The sequence below is a fragment of the Leucopleurus acutus genome (genome assembly GCF_964270905.1).
Source record: "Leucopleurus acutus genome assembly, chromosome: 9".
NCBI classification, from domain to species: domain Eukaryota; kingdom Metazoa; phylum Chordata; class Mammalia; order Artiodactyla; family Delphinidae; genus Leucopleurus; species Leucopleurus acutus.
Window position 1 is genome coordinate 76,491,245 of NC_139144.1, and position 20,338 is coordinate 76,511,582.

The 20,338-nt window shown below is 40.8% G+C and overlaps 1 protein-coding gene across 2 annotated transcripts in view; it reads left to right on the plus strand.

Moving 5' to 3' along the window:
- Window positions 1-20,338, plus strand: part of ST7 (suppression of tumorigenicity 7) — a 254,785-nt gene that overhangs the window by 184,482 nt on the left and 49,965 nt on the right. For both annotated transcript variants that reach the window (XM_082845894.1, XM_082845893.1), the window contains one exon: window positions 15,387-15,501. In XM_082845894.1, the coding sequence (XP_082702020.1) occupies window positions 15,387-15,501 (115 nt within the window). The remainder of the gene's footprint in view (window positions 1-15,386; window positions 15,502-20,338) is intronic.

A 20,338-nucleotide genomic window follows, 5' to 3' on the forward strand; every position in this document is an offset into this window, starting at 1 on the left:
GGGATCATATATGGAAGAGTGAATATTTAAAAAGAGGTTTGGAGGAGAGTGCAGAATAGTTTGATCAAAGGAGACTTGAGAAGAAGTGACTAGTGAAATAGGAAGAAAATCTAGGAGCATGTTGTGCTGTGAAAACCATAGCAAGAAAGGAACATGAATATGAGATCTAGACAGTTCTTAGTGCAGTACTTGTCACACATTAAGTATCTGGTAAATATTTATTATGGAGACAATATTTATCACATTTTACTCCAAAGAGGTGGTTGGTAATTTGGCAAAAGCAAGATCAGTGGGATGTAGAGGGTATAAAATAGATTGCATTGCGTTGTCCGCTGAATGTGAGGTAATGTGTCTTCTGGCGACAACACTTTCAATAAGCTTGTATATAAAAGGGAAAGAGAGGTGATGATACCTAGAACGGAACACATAAGCAGTAGAAGACTTGAGCATGTTCAAATGATGGTGGAAGAAGACTGAGAAGAAAGGCAAAAGTTGAACATACATTTGAAAGAGAGGGGATCGTTGCTAGAATGAGGTCCTGAGGAGTGCATAGTGATGAATTCCAGAGCACAAGAGAGAAGGATTGACTAAAGGAGGGACCCCAAGTGTGGCTGATAGAAATATGCAGGTGTATCTGGATGCAGATGGGAATTGTAGTGGAGGGGTAGGGCTGAAGAATTGAAGGGGGTCCTGCCTGTTGACTTGTTTTCTTGACTAATAGTTGACAAGATCTTCTGCTAAGAGTTCACTGGGAGGAGCTGGGTTAGAAGTATGAAGAAATGATGGAGTGGGGGAGAGAAGTCACCAGGGAAATACTGAGGGTTACTGGGCAGCATCGGCCCAGCAGAGGTTGGAGATCATTATATTTTAGTTGTTCCTCCAAACCTTACACTTGTGGCCTTTAGCCTGAATGTTGGGGCAGAATTGATAGACATCTGGGCTGATCAGAGGTCAGGTGTTGTAGGGTGAGTGCAATAGAAAGACAAGTCAGGAACTTGAGGGATTGTCAAGGAAGTGGTAAGGAGATGAACTGTGGGCTCTAGGTCGGGGAAGGGAGGGAGGGAGGGAAGGAAGAAGGGATGATGGGCTCGGTCTTTTCTAGAGACAGGTGTCTTTTGAGTGCCTACAAGGTGCCAGCACGAAGTACAGAGTGGACAACAAGACAGACAACAGTTACAGCTCTAATGGAGCAGTTATGAGGAGGAGAGGACACATGATGATAAAGGCAGTTACAGATTGTGGTGAATGCTATGAAGGAACTAAAAAGGCTGCTGTGATAAAGGGTACCTGGAGAGGGGCTAATTCAGATAATTGCTCAAGGAAGGTGTCCACAGGAGGTAACTTTATTTCTGAGGCCTGAAAGCTGAGAGAGAGAGCCAGCCACGTAAAGATCTGGGGAAAGACGTTACAGAGGAAGAGCTAAAGCAGAGAGCTTGAGGCTGGAAAGAGTTTGGCAAATGAACAGGAGGCCAGGTGAGTGAAAGAAAGGTTGGAACCAGGTGAATGTGAAAAGGCAGGCAGGAGCTGTGTCGTCCAGGGCTGTGCAGGAAATAGTAAGGTCTTTAATTTTCACTGTAAATATACAGTATGTAAAACTTAAACGTGTAAAACAAAGGAGGGATGTGATCTTACTGATGATTTTATAAGATTGCTGGGTACATTGTTGAGAATGGAGGGCAAGAATGGAGGCAGGGGCTTCCCTGGTGGCGCAGTGGTTGAGAGTCCGCCTGCCGATGCAGGGGACATGGGTTCGTGCCCCGGTCCGGGAAGATCCCACGTGCCGCGGAGCGGCTGGGCCCGTGAGCCATGGCCGCTGAGCCTGCATGCTCCGCCAACGGGAGAGGCCACAACAGTGAGAGGCCCGCGTACAAAAAAAAAAAAAAAAAAGAATGGAGGCAGGGAGTCCAGGTGAGTAGGTACAGTAGTAGTCTAGACGAGAGCTGATGAAGGTTTGGAATTGGGGGTGGCAATGGAGGAGTGGATGGGTGTGAGACATATTTGGACATAGAATCAGTATGATTTGACTATTGGCAAATCCTATTGCCTCTACCTTTAAAATAGATTTAGAACCCGACACCTTACTATATCTACAGCCACACCCTTTATCTCAACCATCATTACCCTACATTGGATTATAAGAGCCTTCCAACTGGTCTTTCTGCCTGCAGTCTTGTACCCTTGCATCTACTCTCCACACAGCAGCTAGGATGAACCATTTGAAACATGTTAGACATGTCATTCTTTGGCTTAAAACCTTCATTCTGAATTTAAACCCTACAAGTGGCCTAGAAGACTCTACACTGTCCAACCCGCATTTCTGCTCTGTGTTCACTGTGGTCTAGCCACACTGGCCTTCTTCCTGTTTGTTGAACACGCCAGATTCACTGCCACCTCAGGATCTTTACTTGTGGAACCCTTCCCAGGGATTCTCCTCTTCCAGTCTCATGACTAGCTCCTGCACCCGCTTTCGTTTCTGCTTAAATGCTACCTTCGCAATCCCACCTTCCCACCTTCGCAATCCCATCTTCCCTGTGCTGCCTTCACTGACTGCTCTATTTAAAACATCATCTGCCTGCCATGCCAGCATTCCCTAACTTTATTCATTCCCGGCTTTATTCATTCTCTTTAGAATGTGTCACCACTTGAGAGTCTCTCTTTGTATTTATCTGCCTATTTTCTATCTCCCTTCACTAAAATGTCACTTTCGGGAAGGCAGGGATTCATAAAAAGATGGATGTCTTGGGCTTCCCTGGTGGCACAGTGGTTGAGAGTCCGCCTGCTGATGCAGGGGACACGGGTTTGTGCCCCGGTCCGGGAAGATCCCACATGCCGCGGAGCGGCTGGGCCCGTGAGCCATGGCCGCTGGGCCTGCGCGTCCGGAGCCTGTGCTCCGCAACGGGAGAGGCCACAACAGTGAGAGGCCCGCATATTGCAAAAAAAAAAAAGAAGTGAGCCCTGTGGTCTCCAACATTGACAGGCTGGGTAGGGGAGGAGCATCCAGTGGCTTCTGAGAAGGAGGACCTGGAAATACAGGAGGAAAACCAGGAAAGTGTGATACCATGGAAGCTAGGAGAAGAAAAAAACTAAGAGTAATGGGAATGGCCTGAGAGAGATAAGGACCAAACAAAGTGGACAGGATAAGGCACCGGTGGTCTTAGTGAAGTTAGAGAGGAAGTTTAGTGTGAGTAATTGTGTAAGATAGCTAGAGATTGGTACATTCTGGTCAGAGAGTTGCATAGATGGGACACATCTATATGTCAAAGTCTGCAGTTTGACTATGACCTTGGGTTACTTAATTGCAGTAGAGGGACAGTCTTTTCCTTAGAGACAGTAAAACAGTTGAGAATCTCGGATACTAGGTGGAATGTTTACATGAACTATAATCATCTACACTGAGGGTAGGACTTGAGGTTCAGAGTGAGAATATGGAGACAGGTGCCAAAATCTTTAGTGTATGAGGATCTGTTACCTGGTAGAAAACACGATCAAAGGATGGTGGCCGGTACTGGAGCATTATGGCGTGAGCTTCAGAGGACCAGAAACTGCTACCCCAGGGCTGAGCAGTAATGGTCTGGATGTGCTTTGGGGAACTAGGAGAAGCCAGCCCTACATCCTGCTGGTACACATAAGTTTTGTGGGGGGAATTTACAGAAGCAGTGAACTCAGGCTCATTTTCTGTAAATAGCTTATGGATGTGTTGGGGAATTTGTGTATCCTGGACTCAGGTTTCAGGAGGATAGAGTGGAAAGACTTGGGGAGGAAAGAGAACACTGGAAGGCAGAGTGATTACAGAGCAGTGTGAGGATGAATGTCAGAGGTTGAAGTACTGACCTTCTGCCTGTTGCTATAAAAGAATCTTTCATAATTGTAAACTTTCAGCATGACCCTGTTGTGAGATGCCTGCCAGGGCGAGTATTTGTTAATAACTGTGCCCTAGATAACCAAATGAGTTAATCTTCTGAGTAGAGTTATTTACCATTACCCATGTGAATGTGGAAGGGTGTCTGCCAAACACAGTTATTGTGGTTTTGGCATAAAAAGTCCTTTCTGACAGTAATTGTTGGCCAGTATGTTTAGCTGCTCCTTGAGGCCACTCCTGGAACAGGAGAGCAATGCCATGTCATCACAGAGGGAAGGATGCTTATCGTCCTGTTTTCCGTTACCAGGCCTTCTTCCAAGCCATTTCAAATATGCATCAAATTGTGCAGATTTGTTCATGAACTCAGGGCTAGGGCGCAGCCCTGTTTGAAGCAGTTTAAGATGATAAGGAAAATGTTTGACTCAACGTGTTACCTGTCAGTTTTGAGGACCGTTATAAATCATTCTTTTCCCCAAGACAGGATGAGGCTGACTGCTTCCCTGCCCTCTTCTCCAGCTTCACCCTCAGAGTTCTTGAAACTGCAGTTTACCATAGAGTTTAGAGTAAGGAAATTTTACAAATATACAATAACATAGATGAGACAGGGGTGCTATCAGATCCTTGCTTTTGGAAGGAAATGTTCTTAGATGTCTTAAAGCGAGGTAAAAAAAAAAAATATCACTGAGAAAGGTAGAGGTTGAAGAAGAGAATCTTTGAAGATTCCTAAGGTATGATCAGGGCTGTCCTTGTTTTATCTTTAACGGATTGAGTAACAAATGGAGGAGGAAGTTTTATACTGAAAATATTTTTGTTAGGATCTGTATAAATGCAAAGCTCATCTCATTCACTAGAAATTTTTAAGGAAAATTTCCTTCTCTGTAATGAACTGAGCATAATTTTGACAAGAAAAGAAGATAATTATTTAGGTAACCTTCCAGCCCTTTGAGTTTTGGGGTCGTACCAAGCTGTCACTGGATGATTCACTGTCATGCCGACAACTGTTACTTTCCTCTCCAGTTCTCAGTGATGAATGTATTTACATCATGTGCTCAGTTCAGTGAAGAACTAGTTAACTGGTGATTTAACTAACTGTCCATGCATATCATGTATTGGTCATGTTACTTTGCAATAGATGCAGCTTAATATTTTCCTTTAGATTAGATCTGAAAATGATGTTCTCTTATTAATGTATGTTTAAGCCTCTCAGGACTGCATTTTAGAGTGGTCTGTGTAACTGGAACTCTCACGGCCCTCTGAGGACACTGGTAAACAATTCATTTTTTCCTTTCATGGCCCTTAGTGTCAGTAAAAATCAATGACAAAATAATAAGCATGCAATACAGAGTGTCTTTTCTATTTTCTGTTTATGCCTTTATTTGAAACTGTAATGAAATAATGTCAAACTTGCAACTATAAGAAAATAGTATCTGCTGTTTGAATATAATACAGGCCAAATTCTATAAACTTTAATTAGGCCAAGCTTGCATTGAGCTCAGTAGGAATCTGGCTGAGGATCTCTTTTAATTACCTCTGCCTTAAAATATGTAAGAATTTTCACATTGCTTTTCTCACTCAAAGAACAATGCATGGATAGCTAAACTAATAAAATGTTTAAATAGATACAAATCAAACTTGAAAAGTTTAAACTGTTGTTTTCATCCTGTAAGTCAGCTGAGAAAAAGCATACAGATTGTAGTTCTAAATTATGTCCATAGAGTATTTCAAATCCAGTAAATTAACTCTCCTTTTTTTTCCTATTTGAGCTCATAAATGTTAACCTCAGAAGTGCCTCAAATTCTTCCATTGAAATAAAGTTGAACTGACAATAGCCAGATGATGTAAAATTGAAACTGAAATTCTATCCTTGGCCCATCCCATGTTCTTCCCCCTAGGTATTAGAGGAATCATAGGAGAGTTAGTGTTTTCATTGTATGTGAACTGTAATATTTGGGCAAAACAGGGCATATAAATTTCTTACTGCCAGGAGAAAGCAATTACCAGTGCAGAGAAGATAGCTGGCAATAAATAAACAGAACTATGCTAGATAGGACTTTAAAGATTTATTTAGAATGACTTAGCTTATAGAAAACAGGCCTTTATGTTTATCATATGCCTTCATTCGAGTTTCTTAGTAGAAAGGCTAATTATGTCACCAAGCTATTTTTTGTACATTATTTCAAAATAAATAAATGAATTGGGATATGTTATACTGCGCAGTTAAACCCCTGAAGGAAATTCAGTCACACACAGCGAAACAAATAGCACCTTGAAAATGCAGTGTATCTGGTGTTAACATGCAAGGATAATGACTGACATTTACCAAGCCCTGGATTGTGTCTGGGTGCACTGTGAGCTAGGTATTATCCTTATCTTGCAGATGAGAAAAATCAGCTCACCTGGTGCCAAGAAACTCCACTGTCCCTGAATGGGAACCCGATCTATCTGATTACAAAGGCAGGGGTGCTCTTGACTTTTGTATACCACCTCCCCCATGTTGAACCCTTTCCAGCAGCCCCACTGATATGTGCGGTGCCTTCTCTTTTATTTTGAAAACAGTATGTCATGGGAATCTTTGTGGTTCTGGAGAGGAAGCAAGAAGGAATTTTATGACAGAAGAGTTTTCCTGTTAGGTGGTCTCAGCTAAGCCTAACCCTTAACCCTATCTCCAACCTCAACCCCAATCCCAGCTATAAGGGTTAGAGAGAGAGGGACTTAGAGGAAATTTAACTCTGAAGCATCCTTCAAGGTAAGATAATAATTCTTATAGCTCTTCACACCACGTCTGTCAGCGGCCCTACTCTCTGGAACTCAAATGGAGGAAAATTGGGACTCTAAGATGGGACTCTAAGACGTGGTTCATCTGAGATTAGCTATTATTATCTTGTCATCATTATCAAATTCAAGTGCAGTATATTAAAATCTATTAACTCACATTAATTTTGGAGGAAATTCTCTAAATCTTGTCTAATCAGACATTGCTAGAAATATTTTAAGGAGCTCAGAGTCAAACCCCCAACAGGAAGAAGTAATTTTGCTTCAAAGGGCAATTAGAAAATAGGAAAACAAATTAAAGTCTAAACGATAAAAATCAAAGTCTTCATGACTTGAGGAATTACAAATGAAAAGTACATCTAATGAGCTTCCTATGTTTGAGGAAGCAACTTTAAAAATGTGTAAAAATTTAATATATGAAAAAACAGCCTCACTACCCAGAATTAATTATAAAACTAAATAGTAGTAAATTAATAATTAACGGTTTTTATCATAAAACAATATAAAGCTATAGGCCCCATGTGACTACCACTCACACCATTCACCTCCCCTTAGGTACCAGCAACTTTGTTTTTTCAGTTTGCTTTCATATATTTCCATAAAATATACCCATAAACAATATGTAGGATTGTTTTGTGTGCATTTAAAAATTTAATTAAATGTTGTATTCTCCAGCCTGTTTCTCTAGAGTATTTCTAGAGAACTCAAAACTGCTTGATGTTTGTCTACATTAAGACATATTAAGCTTAACTCCTTCCTTTTGCCTGCTGAATAGCATTTTGTCATGAGTAAACCTCATTTGATCTATCCATTCTGCTATTTATGGCAGTGTTCCTCATCCTGTGTGAATATCCCAGTATGCGAATCCTCAGAAATATGTATGAACGGGCTCTAGGAAACAGACCTGGAAGAGGAAGTATTGGGTTGTAGAGTAGGCCTTTTTCCATTTTACTATAGTCTGCGGAACCAGCTGTGTGTGTGAGAGATGCTATGTTTTTCAAATGTAATATCACTATAAAACTCATTTTATGAAGACCTTTTGTTTTTTGAAACTTATTCCAGTTAGCCAGGGATTGGCAGTTTAAGGCCTGCAGCCGAATCTGGTCTCCTGCCTGTTTTTATAAGTTAAGTTTTGTTGGAACCTAGCCTCACTCATTCATTTATGTACTGTCCATGGCCGCTTTCATGCTGTAATGTCAAAATTGAGTAGTCACAACAGAGACCATATGGCTCGCAAAGCCCAAATCATTTGCTCTCTGGCTCTATACAGAAAAAATTTGCTGACCTGTGAAATTATGGTATTACCTACTGTCACTCTGTTTACTGTTTTGCTTTTTAAATTATCTAATATTCAGCTACATAAGTAAATAAATAAGACGATTTCAGAATGTGATAGAAGCAATGGAAAACGGTGATGTGAGTGCAGTGATGACATCAGATAGGTGGTAGAGAGAGTCTGGGGAAATGCCGTATGGGCTGAGACCCAGGAGATACGAAAACCAAGCCTCAGAGAGGTTATGTAATGTGTACAAAGTCACACAGGTAGTAAGTGGTAGAAGTGAGATTTAAACTCATGAATAACTCCAAATATAGAAGGCCCTTTCCTCTGTAATATAGCTGTCTTCATATATTCATGCAAACACAATACCAAGCAGATAGGTAAGTGTTATAGCAGAGAAGCATAAGCAAAATGGTTTAGTTCTCCTAGACTTGGCAGGCCAGAGACAATGTTCTGATGTGTTGAAATTTGGAATCAGTACTGATTTGAATCATAGTCCTGGCACTAACTTGGCTGAATGACTTAAATTTGCAGCCTTCATTGTTGTTTGGTGGGGCGGGGGTGGGAGGGAGCTGTCTGTAAACTGAGGAGGGTGTTTGGATGATCTCCACAAGCTCTTCTGGCTCTCACTTTCTATGATGCTGTGACTTTAGGAGGTGGCATTTGATCTGGGCTTTGGAGGGTGGGGTGATTTTGACAGGCTGCCTTGTAAATGAAGCAAAAAGGTATTCCAGGTGGTAAGAACAGTTTGAGCAAAAACACAGTGTCTAGGAACTGTAGAAAGAATTTCAGGGATGGTGTATAATAGTCTGATCCGACTAGACTAGAGTTTAATCTGTAGAAGACGGCGGCGGGGGCGGGGGGAGGGGTGCGGGGCAGGCAAGAGGCATCTGGCACTGAGCTGAGGGAGGGCCCGAAAGTTATGCTTAGGAGCTGGGATGCTTTTCCTTGGAATTAGAGGATTTAAAAGGTCCTCTGTCTTTTCTTGAGCGTCCCTGTCCAGTGACCGTCCTCTCTCTCTATGAAGTTCCATTGATGGAGACTTTGTACACCATCTGTTCATTTTCAGACAGCTCTAAGTATAAGAAAATTCTTCCTTACATTGAGTCAAAGCGTATGGGTTCTAGCTATACCTTTTCTAAGGTGCAGATACTGAAAGTCATTGGAAGATTTTAAATGGTAGAGGAACATGTTGAGGAATATGTGACCCCAGGGCCTGAAGCAGGCCTGTGGCAGCACCCATATGACTGTACCCCAAAGGAAGAGTCCTGTTAAAAGCCTTTAAAAAGCCTTCCATTCATCAAATATGTGTTGAGCACCTACGATGGGTCAGTCAGTGACCAGAGACCTAGTGATAAGACAGAGTTCCTGCTCTTACACTCTTCCCAGGCTCATGGGGAAGATGGACCAGCAGACCATTGTGACAAGGACTCTGGGAGTTTGGGGCAGGAGTCCCTAACCTGGCAGATGGAGGATAAGAGGTCAGGAGTCAGGGGTGGGCAGGTAAGGGTTCCTGGAAGTTGAGGACCTGGCCAGATTGACCCAGGAGGCCGAAGGGAGAGCACCCAGGGAGAGGGAGCACACAGGTAGAAATATGAGTGAATGTGGCTTGTTTAAAGAACTGAAAGCCATTCTATGGTGAGATGTAGTATGTGTCTAGGAAATGGCTAGAAGTGAGGCTGGCCAGTAGACAGGGACTAGTCACGAGGGGCTGTGTTTGCCATGCTAAGGACTTTATATCCTAAATTTGATGAGAAGTCAATATTCTTTTTTGTTCTTTTTTCTCCCTTTTTATTGAAGTATAGTTAATTTATAATATTGTGTTAGTTTCAGGTGTACAGCAAAGTGATTTAGTTAATACAGATACATACATATATATATATTATATATATACATATATATATTCTTTTTCAGATTCCTTTCCATTATAGGCTATTACAAGATATTGAATATAGTACCCTGTGCTATACAGTAGGTCCTTGTTGTTTATCTGTTTCATATATAGTAGTGTGTATCTGTTAGTCCCAAACTCCTAATTTATCCCTACTCCCCCTTTTCCCCTTTGGTAACCATGAGTTTGTTTACTATGAGTCTGTTTTGTAAATAAGTTCATTTCTATCATTCTTTTTAGGTTCCACATGTAAGTGATATCATGTGACATTTGTCTTTCTCTGTTTGACTTACTTCACTTAGTATAACCTCTAGGTCTGTCCATGTTGCTGCAAATGATATTATTTCATTCTTTTTTATGGCTGAGTAATATTCCATTACCTATATACCACATCTTCTTTATTCACTCATTTGCCAATGGACACTTAAGTTGCTTGCATGTCTTGGCCATTGTAAATAGTGCTGCTGTGAACATTGGGTGCATGTACTTTTTTGAATTCGAGTTTTCATCTTTTCCAGATATATGCCCAGGAGTGGGATTGCTGGATCATATCAGTAACCCTATTTTTAGTTTTTGAAGGAACCTCCATACTGTTCTCCATAGTGGCTGCACCAATTTATATTCTCACCAACAGTGTAGGAGGGTTCCCTTTTCTCCACACCCTCTCCAGCATTTATTATTGGTAGACTTTTTGATGATGGCCATTCTGAGTGGTGTGAGGTGATACCTTATTGTAGTTTTGATTTGCATTTCTCTCATAATTAGCAGTGTTGAGCATTTTTTCATGTGCCTATTGGCCATCTGTATGTCTTCTTTGGAGAAATGTCTGTTTAGGTCTTTGGCCCATTTTTTAATTGGGTTGTTTGGGTTTTTGTGATATTGAGCTGTATGAGCTGTTTGTATATTTTGGAAATTAAGCCCTTGTCAGTTGCACCATTTGCAAATATTTTCTCCCATTCCATAGGTTGTCTTTTTGTTTTCTTGATGGTTTCCTTTGCTGTGCAAAAGCTTTTAAGTTTAATTAGGTCCCGTTTTTAAATTTTTGCTTTTATTTCTATTCCCTTGGGAGACTGACCTAAGAAAACATTACTACAATTTATGTCAGAGGTTTTGCCTATGTTCTCTTTTAGGAGTTTTATGGTATCATGTCTTATATTCAAGTCTTTAAGCCATTTTGAGTTCATTTTTGTACATGGTGTGAGTGTGTGTTCTAACTTCATTGATTTACATGTGGCTGTCCAGCTTTCCCAGCACCACTTGCTGAAGAGACTGTCTTTTCCCCATTGTATATTCTTGCCTCCTTTGTCAAAGATTAATTGATCATAGGTGTGTGGGTTTATTTCTGGGCTCTCTGTTCTGTTGCATTGATCAATATGTCTGTTTTTGTGCCAGTACCATGGTATTTTGATTACTGTAGCTTTGTAGTATTGTCTGAAGTCTGGGAGGGTTATGCCTCCAGCTTTGTTCTTTTCCCTTAGGATTGCTTTGGTAATTCCGGGTCTTTTGTGATTCCATATAAATTTTAGGATTATTTGTTCTAGTTCTGTGAAGAATGTCATGGGTAATTTGATATGGATCACATTAAAACTGTAGATTGCTTTGGGTAGTATGCCCATTTTAACAGTATGAATTCTTTCAATCCAAGAGCATGGGATAGCTTTCCATTTCTTTAAATCATCTTCAGTTTCCTTTATCAATGTTTCATTGTTCTCAGAGAAGTCAATATTCTCAAAAACAGTTTTTCCACCCCCGTTTATAGAATGTACACATACTCCTTTTAAAAGTATTACAACCTATGGTAAATATGAAGGAAGAAATAAAAATCACCTTTAATCTCACTAACCAGAAATAACTACTAGTAAACATTTTGGCATGTTTCTAACCAAGTATGTTTCTATGCATAGATACAGAAGAAAAGCTTGATCTTATTGTGTTATTTGGTTTGTATCTTACTTTTTCTAATGTAATGTCATGTGTTTGCATTTCCAAGGCCATGCCATTAATAATTATTTGAGAATTTAGCTACTAATGACTGTATATCATAGCCCAATAGATGACTTTATCTTATTTTACATAAATGCCTCATAATAGATAAAGTTTTAAGTTGCTTGCATTTTTCACTACTATAAATAATGTTGTGAAAGACAATTTTGTTTGTAAATTTATATTCACATCTGCATTTTTCCTTAGGATACGTCCAGCCACGTCAGTGGTTGCCTTTTAAGCAGGCTTGAGATGGACTCAAGTGTGTTTATTTGAAAAGCCGTTATGACAGTAATGTGAAGGGTGGGCTGGAAAAAGATGATCTAGAAGTAAGCAGAGGAAGATGCTATTTGAGCAATTTAGGCCAAGTGTAAGGGCATAAACTAAGTTATTGGCAGCAAGGTCAGAGAAAAGAGGAAATGATAACGATTCTTAAAGTGTTTGCTTGTTTTATGTTTATGTATTTGTTTGCATGACAGAGCTTTCTTCGAACCTGATGAAAACTACCAGCATTTTTTACATATGAATTCAGGGGTTTAGGGGCCTCTAAGGTGGCTATTGTGGGTAGGGTGAAGAGGTTAGTGGGGCTTAAGGGTTCTTTTCCGAAATAGGAAGTACTACGGGGGGCGGGGGGAAACAGGTTTGAAGGATTGGCGTGGGGAGGAGAAATTTATGAGCCCAGTATTAGATGGATCGGGTAAAACTGTCAGGGAGATAGTTTGTAAATTGATGTAATGGCTTAGGAGAGAGGTCAGAGCAGGATGTGAGGATGTGAGGATGTGGGAGCCATCCCCACAAAGGTGGTGGTATTGAGGCCCTGGACACAGAAGTACCCTAGAGATGAGGGTGTTTATGTGAAGGGCACTTGGGGCATAACCAGGGAAACAACCTTCTCCTAAGTAGCAGACAAGGGAGAAACTAGAGAAGGAGCTAGTAGATAAGTACGAAGAAAACCAGAAGGGAATGGTGTTGAGGAAGCCAAGAGACACAAGAGTTTCAAGGAAAAAGTCATCAAACTGTCCAATGTTGCAGAGGTCAAGCACAAAAAGGACTGGAGGGCGTCCACAGGAGCAATTTAAGTCACCTGGAAATGTGGAATGAACAGATTCAGAGGAATTGTGGGGCTGGAAGCCAGATTGTAGCTTGCAGTGAGGATTGAAGGGAGCTGCGGGAGTAGAACATTCATGGCTTTTTTCTAAGAGAGCTTGTTGTGAAGGGCTGGAGAGGGCCAGGTGTGAGCTAGAGTGAGATGGGGCAGCAGAAGGTTCACTTTTTCTTCTTGTTTATATTCAAGAAGCAAAGCTAGATTTCCAAATTGTCATATGACTTCGATTACCTCTCCAACATTTGCTATTTGCCATGTTTAAAATCCTTTTATTGGTGATTATTTTTTTGGACATGGTATACTCTGTCCAAGCTTCCAGCAAAAGCATTGCTGCCCAGACTCCTAGCATCTTACTTCAAGTTCTGTTTAAACAAGCCAAGACCTCCATGTTTGCTCTTAGTCTCATTGGATTTTAATTAGACCCCCCTCTCAGTTTTTAAGCTTCAGCATACTAATATTTGGAGTTGCACTTTTTAAATTATAGAATATGATTTGTGTCCTTGAAGTTTGACCTTTACCTGAAGAATTGGTTGAAAATGGTAAATGTTTAAATGTTGCAGGTTAGAGAATGTCTTGATTGTGTTGCCAAATGCTGAATGACAGAGAGATTTAATTCTAACAAGCACTAATTATAAAGGGAAAAAAAATCAAAAGGTGATGTCAGCCAGAATCAAAGTGAACCAGAACAAGAAATACTTTTATTGGTTACAGAACATCAACAATGTGTGATACAGCCTTATTCACTTACTTTACTAGCAATGAAAATACTGCAGGCTGTCTCTAGGGGGTTCAGACAGGCTTATTGAAGACATAATCATTTTGATAGGTGTTATTCGTTGGTAATATGATGCTTTGGAGCGGCAGAAAATTACTTATTTTTAGAGATATGCTAAATGTTCTTGGCTTTAAAAAAACAAAACAATATGGCAAAGATTTTATAACTTGGAAGAAGTGGATAGTCAATGCAATGTATCCACTGGTTTCTTGCTTAACAGTAAATTAGCCTATTTTTGAGTATTATTTCTCTCAGCACAATTGCGTTAAATATTTTGACATCAAAAAAAGAGGTATCGGGGCTTCCCTGTTGGCGCAGTGGTTGAGAGTCCGCCTGCCGATGCAGGGGACACGGGTTCGTGCCCCGGTCTGGGAAGATCCCACATGCTGCGGAGCGGCTGGGCCCGTGAGCCATGGCCGCTGAGCCTGCGCGTCCTGAGCCTGTGCTCCGCAACAGGAGAGGCCACAAAAGTGAGTGGCCTGCGTACCGCAAAAAAAAAAAAAAAAGGTATCACTTTTTTAGAGGTCATTGTGTTATAATAGAAAACAGTTATCCATTTAGGAGATTAAATAGAGGTTATATACGTATACGTCAATACATACATACACACACACATATATATAAATAGGCATGTGTGTGCGTGTGTGTATGTGTCTTTGCTTTATAAAGACCCTGGTTATCTTTTTCTTAAGGTGAGATTTATTTTTCTTGAAGATAAGATTTTACTCTGAAATTCTTGGTCCTGTCTTCTTTCTCTTTGTTTTCCAGTGAAATTCATTATCATATCTTTTAACTCTCTTTGGACCTCTCTTCCTCCCCATGCTGTCGAGAACCAGAGGCCGTTCCTTTAATCATTCTTTCACCATTCTAGCCAGTTCTCTTCCTGACTTCTCATTGAAATTGAATCTAATTCAGTCTTCCCAGGCTCAGCCTCATCATTTGACATCTTTGCCACTGTACCTGGGCTGCTGAGCACTGTTAGCTGAAACTTGACAACAGTGCCAATTATAACCTCTGCAAATTCATGGTCTGTTAGGGCCCCAAGACGGCCTCTGCAATCCTTGATTGTTCTACACTTTGTCCGCTGTCTTCCTATTTCCTCCCTGCCACCTGTTCCCTCAGTCTCAGAAAATAATCTTGACTTCTGTTTTATTGAGACCACCAGGCAGGAACTCCTGAACATCCTCTTCTTTTACTAACATTCCCTGTCTCACTACCTACAAATTTTCTCAACACATATCACCTTCTAGTTATTTTCCTACTTTTTCTCCTTAACTTGGTCACCAGGCTGCTCAGAAGAGTAGTGCCTTTTGTTTCTTCTTCTATCCTCTGGCTTCCATCCCAAACTGCTAACTGTTAACACCTATGAGATAGTTTTCAACCTTCACTTGATTTGACCTTTAAGGCATTTTAACATTATTCAGTACTACCTCTAAGCATGTTCCTCAGTGTTCATAAAAACTCCTCACTTTTGGAATTTCTCCCACCTTACTTTCTCACAAATTCAAAGTTGCCATTTTTCCAAAATAGCAGGAAAAAATGTAAGCATTTATTGCTTTACAACATAATAATTGATATGAATGCTTATCATTCAGTATTAAGTGTACTTCTAAAAATTACATTATACTTTTATATATAGGGTATAAATATAACTCAGTATTAGTTATACTTTAAAAAGACAAGAAACATATATTAATTATTCCTTGGTTTCTTCTTTCCTAGTTAATGAAGGAGTTCCCTCTCCTGAGCATGTTCAACATCCATGAAAACCTTTTAGAAGCCCTTCTGGAACTACAAGCATATGCTGATGTTCAGGCGGTCTTAGCAAAGTATGATGGTAAGTCCTTGGGTACTTTTATCTACTTGAGTATTCCTCTCTTCTTGATGTATTTCAATGATTAGATCAGAAGGATCATTTTTATAGCACAGCACTTTGATGACTATCCTCTTAGAGAATTTCCACCTGATTTGCGTGGTCAGGAATCACTCAGAACCTCTGCAGGTAGCATGTACCTTGTTGGAGCAGCACTGACTGTTTGAGCTCCTGCTGTGACCCCTCATCGGCTGACTGTGACCACTACCTGTTGGTTATGTTGATCCTTCAAAGCAATAGAACAGCTGGTAGCTCTTGCTACAAACCTTGTGACAGTTCAGTAATATTTGAAGATAAGATCATGGCCCTTTCATCCCAGGTCTTCTCCTCATTACCATTTCTTCATATGAGAGGCTTTGCGGTCACCCATGAGCACAGAATAACATTTTGCCTCTTCTTAATAAACCAGAAAAATAAGCTGACATCTCCTAGATATTTGAAAACTCTTCTGCTCATATTGCCATTGTCTGTGAATTTACTATTTGATCAATTGTACAAAAATTTTCTACATAATTACCTGCCATGACTTAGCTTCTGGAATCTCTGCAGAATTTCATACTCTTCTGCCATCTTTCATTAACTGTCTCCCCAAAATAAATATATTTGCTTATAAAAATGGATATTAGGGAGTGATTACTTATGATCATTGTTTACTTTATAAAATATTTTTTCTTAAGTAAGCATCTTTAGTGCATTTAAAGAATTATTCAGGGGGACTTCCGTGGTGGCGCAGTGGTTAAGAATCCACCTGCCAATGCAGGGGACACAGGTTTGAGCCCTGGTCCGGGAAGATCCCACATGCCGCGGAGTCACTAAGCCCGTGCGCCACAACTACTGAGCCTGTGCTCTAAAGACTGCGAGCCACAACTACTGAAGCCCACGCGCCTAGAGCCCGTGCTCCACAACAAGAGAAGCCACGGCAACGAGAAGTCTGCACACCGCAACAAAGAGTAGCCCCTGCTCGCCTCAACTAGAGAAAGCACGCGCACAGCAGCGAAGACCCAACACAGCCAAAAATAATAAATAAATATAATTAATTTATAAAAATAAAAAAATAATTCTTCAGGTCAAAATAGTCATCAAACATATAGGGCAAACTATACTATTTGAGTCTTATTTTTGACCTACAGTTCTTCATAAGGAATCTCTGAAATAGGTTAGAGTTGTTACCCCCCGCAGTTGGAGGAACTGAGGCATCATGAGACTGTTTTTGTTTTATTTTATTGTTAATTCTTGCTCAAACTGATGGAAACTAAAACCCGTCAGCCAGTGATGGCATCACTTGGCCTGTGCAAACATGAGCACCCTGTGTAACAAGATATACGCTACCTAATATGGAACTGATTTTAGAAAGAGACAAAAGTATTTGTGGCACACTTTATAGTAAACAAAATAAAGACTGTTTGGCCTTCATGTCAGCTCACTTTTGTTCTCTGTTTATATGTGGAATCTCTGTTGGGATGACCTTGGGAGTCTAAGCCAGGAAACTACCTTAGAGGCAAAATGCTCGTACATTACAGGCCTTTTAGTACCAGCAGAACCCAGCACATGGGTTCAAGTGGCCATGCACTTTTCCACATGCCGCCCCGTAGCCATCAGTGTCATGGCAAGGTTCCAGTGTTCTCATCCCCAGCGCCGACCTGCCCTCAGCCTGATACATCAAGGCTTAAGAAAAGATTTAACCGACAGAGCCTTTGGGATCTCAGATCTCCTAAGGCTCCTTTCATGAAGATTTTGGCTCATTACAGAAATCATCAGCTTTGTGTTACGAGACTGAGTGTAAAATAAAGAAATGAACTCATTTGGAGCTTTCTGTTGTCTCTCTCTATCCCTTTGCACAGCCTCTGTTCCACAACAACCAAAAGCTGATTTATTAGATTCTGATAACATATGTCCACATTATTCGTTACAAGAGCTTGTCCCACCCTCCACTAAAACTTGGCTCTCACTTTGCAAAATTCCTTGGTTGCAAATGGACAAACTCACCATACCAAGGCCCTTGTGTTGAGCTTTGTTTATGTTTGTACCTGGCAACAGAGATGATGTTCTTATTCATTATTCATGGAAAAAGAGCCTCATTAGTGGCAGGACACATACTGTTGCTGAGATGCCTCGTTAGGGGTTTTAAGTTCAGCAGTTGTCAATAGACTGCAGATGACCTAACCCCAGCTGAATTCTGGAGGGTGTTTTGGTACAGACTTGGCTCGGGCCAGTGTCATTTACAGTAGAACTATGATGAGGTGGCTGCTGAAGTTACTGTTGGAGCTGCAACCACACAAGACTATTAAACACATGCCTCTTCTTCCTCACCCCGTACCGTAAAATGGGCTCTTTCAAGTTCATCCCTGATGCTTTTTCTGGAGACCCAAAGGACCTTGACCCAGTTCTTGTCCCTCTTTCTGCCCCTGTGTTAGAAAGTGGGTGCTTCAGAGGGCTTGGAGTACAGACAGCAATGGGGGTGCCCTGTTCTTCACCCTGGTTCAGATGTCATCATCCTAATCCATGAGATGCTGGAGACAGCACTTGGAATCCCAGCCTCACCATCCCTCGCCATCGAGCCACGCCCAAAGCAGCAGGATTATATGTTATCTTTGCAAATTGGAATGTTCTGGTTTGGTAGCTGTTTCTTGGATGTGTTATGGGTACAGCCATCCTTCTCTATTACGTTTGCTAGGTAGCTGAATGTTTTTAAGTAGTATGTTGGGAAGTGACACAATGGGATTAGTGCTGCTTTTCTGACCTTTGCAAAAAGGATTTAGAAATACGGTAAAGCATGGGGGAAAGAACACAACATGTCCTGAGGAAAGGAGGAAGGCAACCTGTGTTCCCTTTGCCTCATTCTTATTCTTCTCCACTTTTTTATTTGCTTTGACTTTCAAAAGTGACATTTACAAAGTCCTTTTACAGTGAAGCCCTCTGGCAACCCTGGAGTCTTAGTAGGATTACCAGTTAACTGATCACACCTCCTTGTAAACTGCAGTCTCATTTTGATTTTTTCCCTTGAGATAACTTCTGATCTTATATTATTCTAGCCATTAGTCTGAAATGCTGTCTTGCCAGCCTCAGGAGTTTTCATGCTCTTCTAGTTTCAATTTGTTAAACAACATTATGGGTGGGCAGTTTTTATCCAGGTGGTTGGTGTTGGTTTTGGAGTGTCCTTCACACAACAACTAAAAAAACAGCTAGCACTGAGTTCTTATAATGTGTCAGGGTCAGACGTGGTTCTAAGCTCTATGTGGATGGACTCATTTATTCTCACCACAAACATATGAGGCAGATACTATTATTAGCCCCATTTTACAGCTGTGGTTACTGGTACAGAGAAGAGTTAAGTAATTTGCTGAAGTGAAGAGCCTAAGATGTCAAGTAAAGCCCTGGAGATGTTATGTTATGAGAGCAGAGATAAACTGAGAACAGTCTTTTTTCAATAAGATGTGAATTCTATGAGGAAAGGAAAGCCAGGATAAAAGCTGAGGTGGTCTGACCCCTGGCCCGTGCTCTTAACCATCATCATACTTCCACTGGTCTCTGCTGTTGGCAGAATTTTTTATTGTTTTTATTAACACTGTTCTTGTTGTTATTATCAGCTACAGTTTGTTGAGAACCTACCAGCCAAGCACATTGCACACATTACCCATAACCCTTACAGTGTCTTTGCAAGGAGGTAGTTATTCCATTTTAGCAGATGCAGAAACTGAGGCTTGTGAATTTAAGTAACTTTCAAGACCACATTCCTTGAAAACTGTAGAACTGAGATGCAAATTCAGGTTTAGCTGGCTTTAAAAGCCCATGTGTTTTTCATAAACGTAAGCCTTGCTGAAGTGACTTTCACTCCCTCTCTGACTCCTCTTACAAAGGCATGAATTAGGCGGGCTGGAGCCGTGGTGCAGAATTTCAGTAATGCCACATTGTCTTTTAAGATTCTTTTAAAATCGTTCCTTAAGAACTGGGCATATCTATATTTGCTTATCTTTCTGAAACCATCTTCAAAATATGTCTTTCCATCTTCAACGTGTACCTGATTTCTTTAGTCACAAAGGGGATTTGATGTATGGTGTCCATTTAATTGGAGATTTATCTCTTTTTTTCAGTCACACATTAGCTATAAAGACAGAAATGTTTTTTAAGATCATTAAGTCATCGGAGCCTTCTTTTCAAAGCCATTGAGAAAGTTGTTGCAAGCTTTGGATTGCCTTTCAAAGAAGTTTATGGGCCACCTAGGTTGAAAGCTTAAGTCTCAAAGATTAGGGTGGGAATGGGGAAAAGAATTCATGCGTTTCTTATTCATTATCATTTGCCCATTTCAATTTTAGAAGAATCTCACAGAGCAAGTGAAGAGGAATGTGAGTGCTAATTTTGTGAGCATTTCCTTTGGGAGTGTCTAGTTCTGTCTCTAGTTAGTGATCCCTGAGGGTGCCAAAGGCAGTCCTGTTGGTGGGGAAGACCTGCTGAGATCAAGTCCCAGCTCTGCCTTTCACCGGCTGAGTGAACTTCAGCAAATCACTTAACCTTCTAAGCTTCCATTTCTTTCTCTGGAAATGGAATCGAGGCTTAGAAAGCCTAAGTAACTTGCCCAGGATCACGCAGCCGGGAATTTGTTGTGAGGATTAAAGCGGTTAATCCATGGTAAACGTTTAGAACAGTGTGAGCCATACAGTAAGAATTCAGTAACTATTAACCATTCTAAAGCGCTAAGGTGACCACTCCTGAACTTCACCTCTGTTCTCAATCCATTTTGTTCAAATGGAAAACCACACATAAAATGTCAGTTAAAACGAGAGCATAAAAGCCCAGTCTTTTG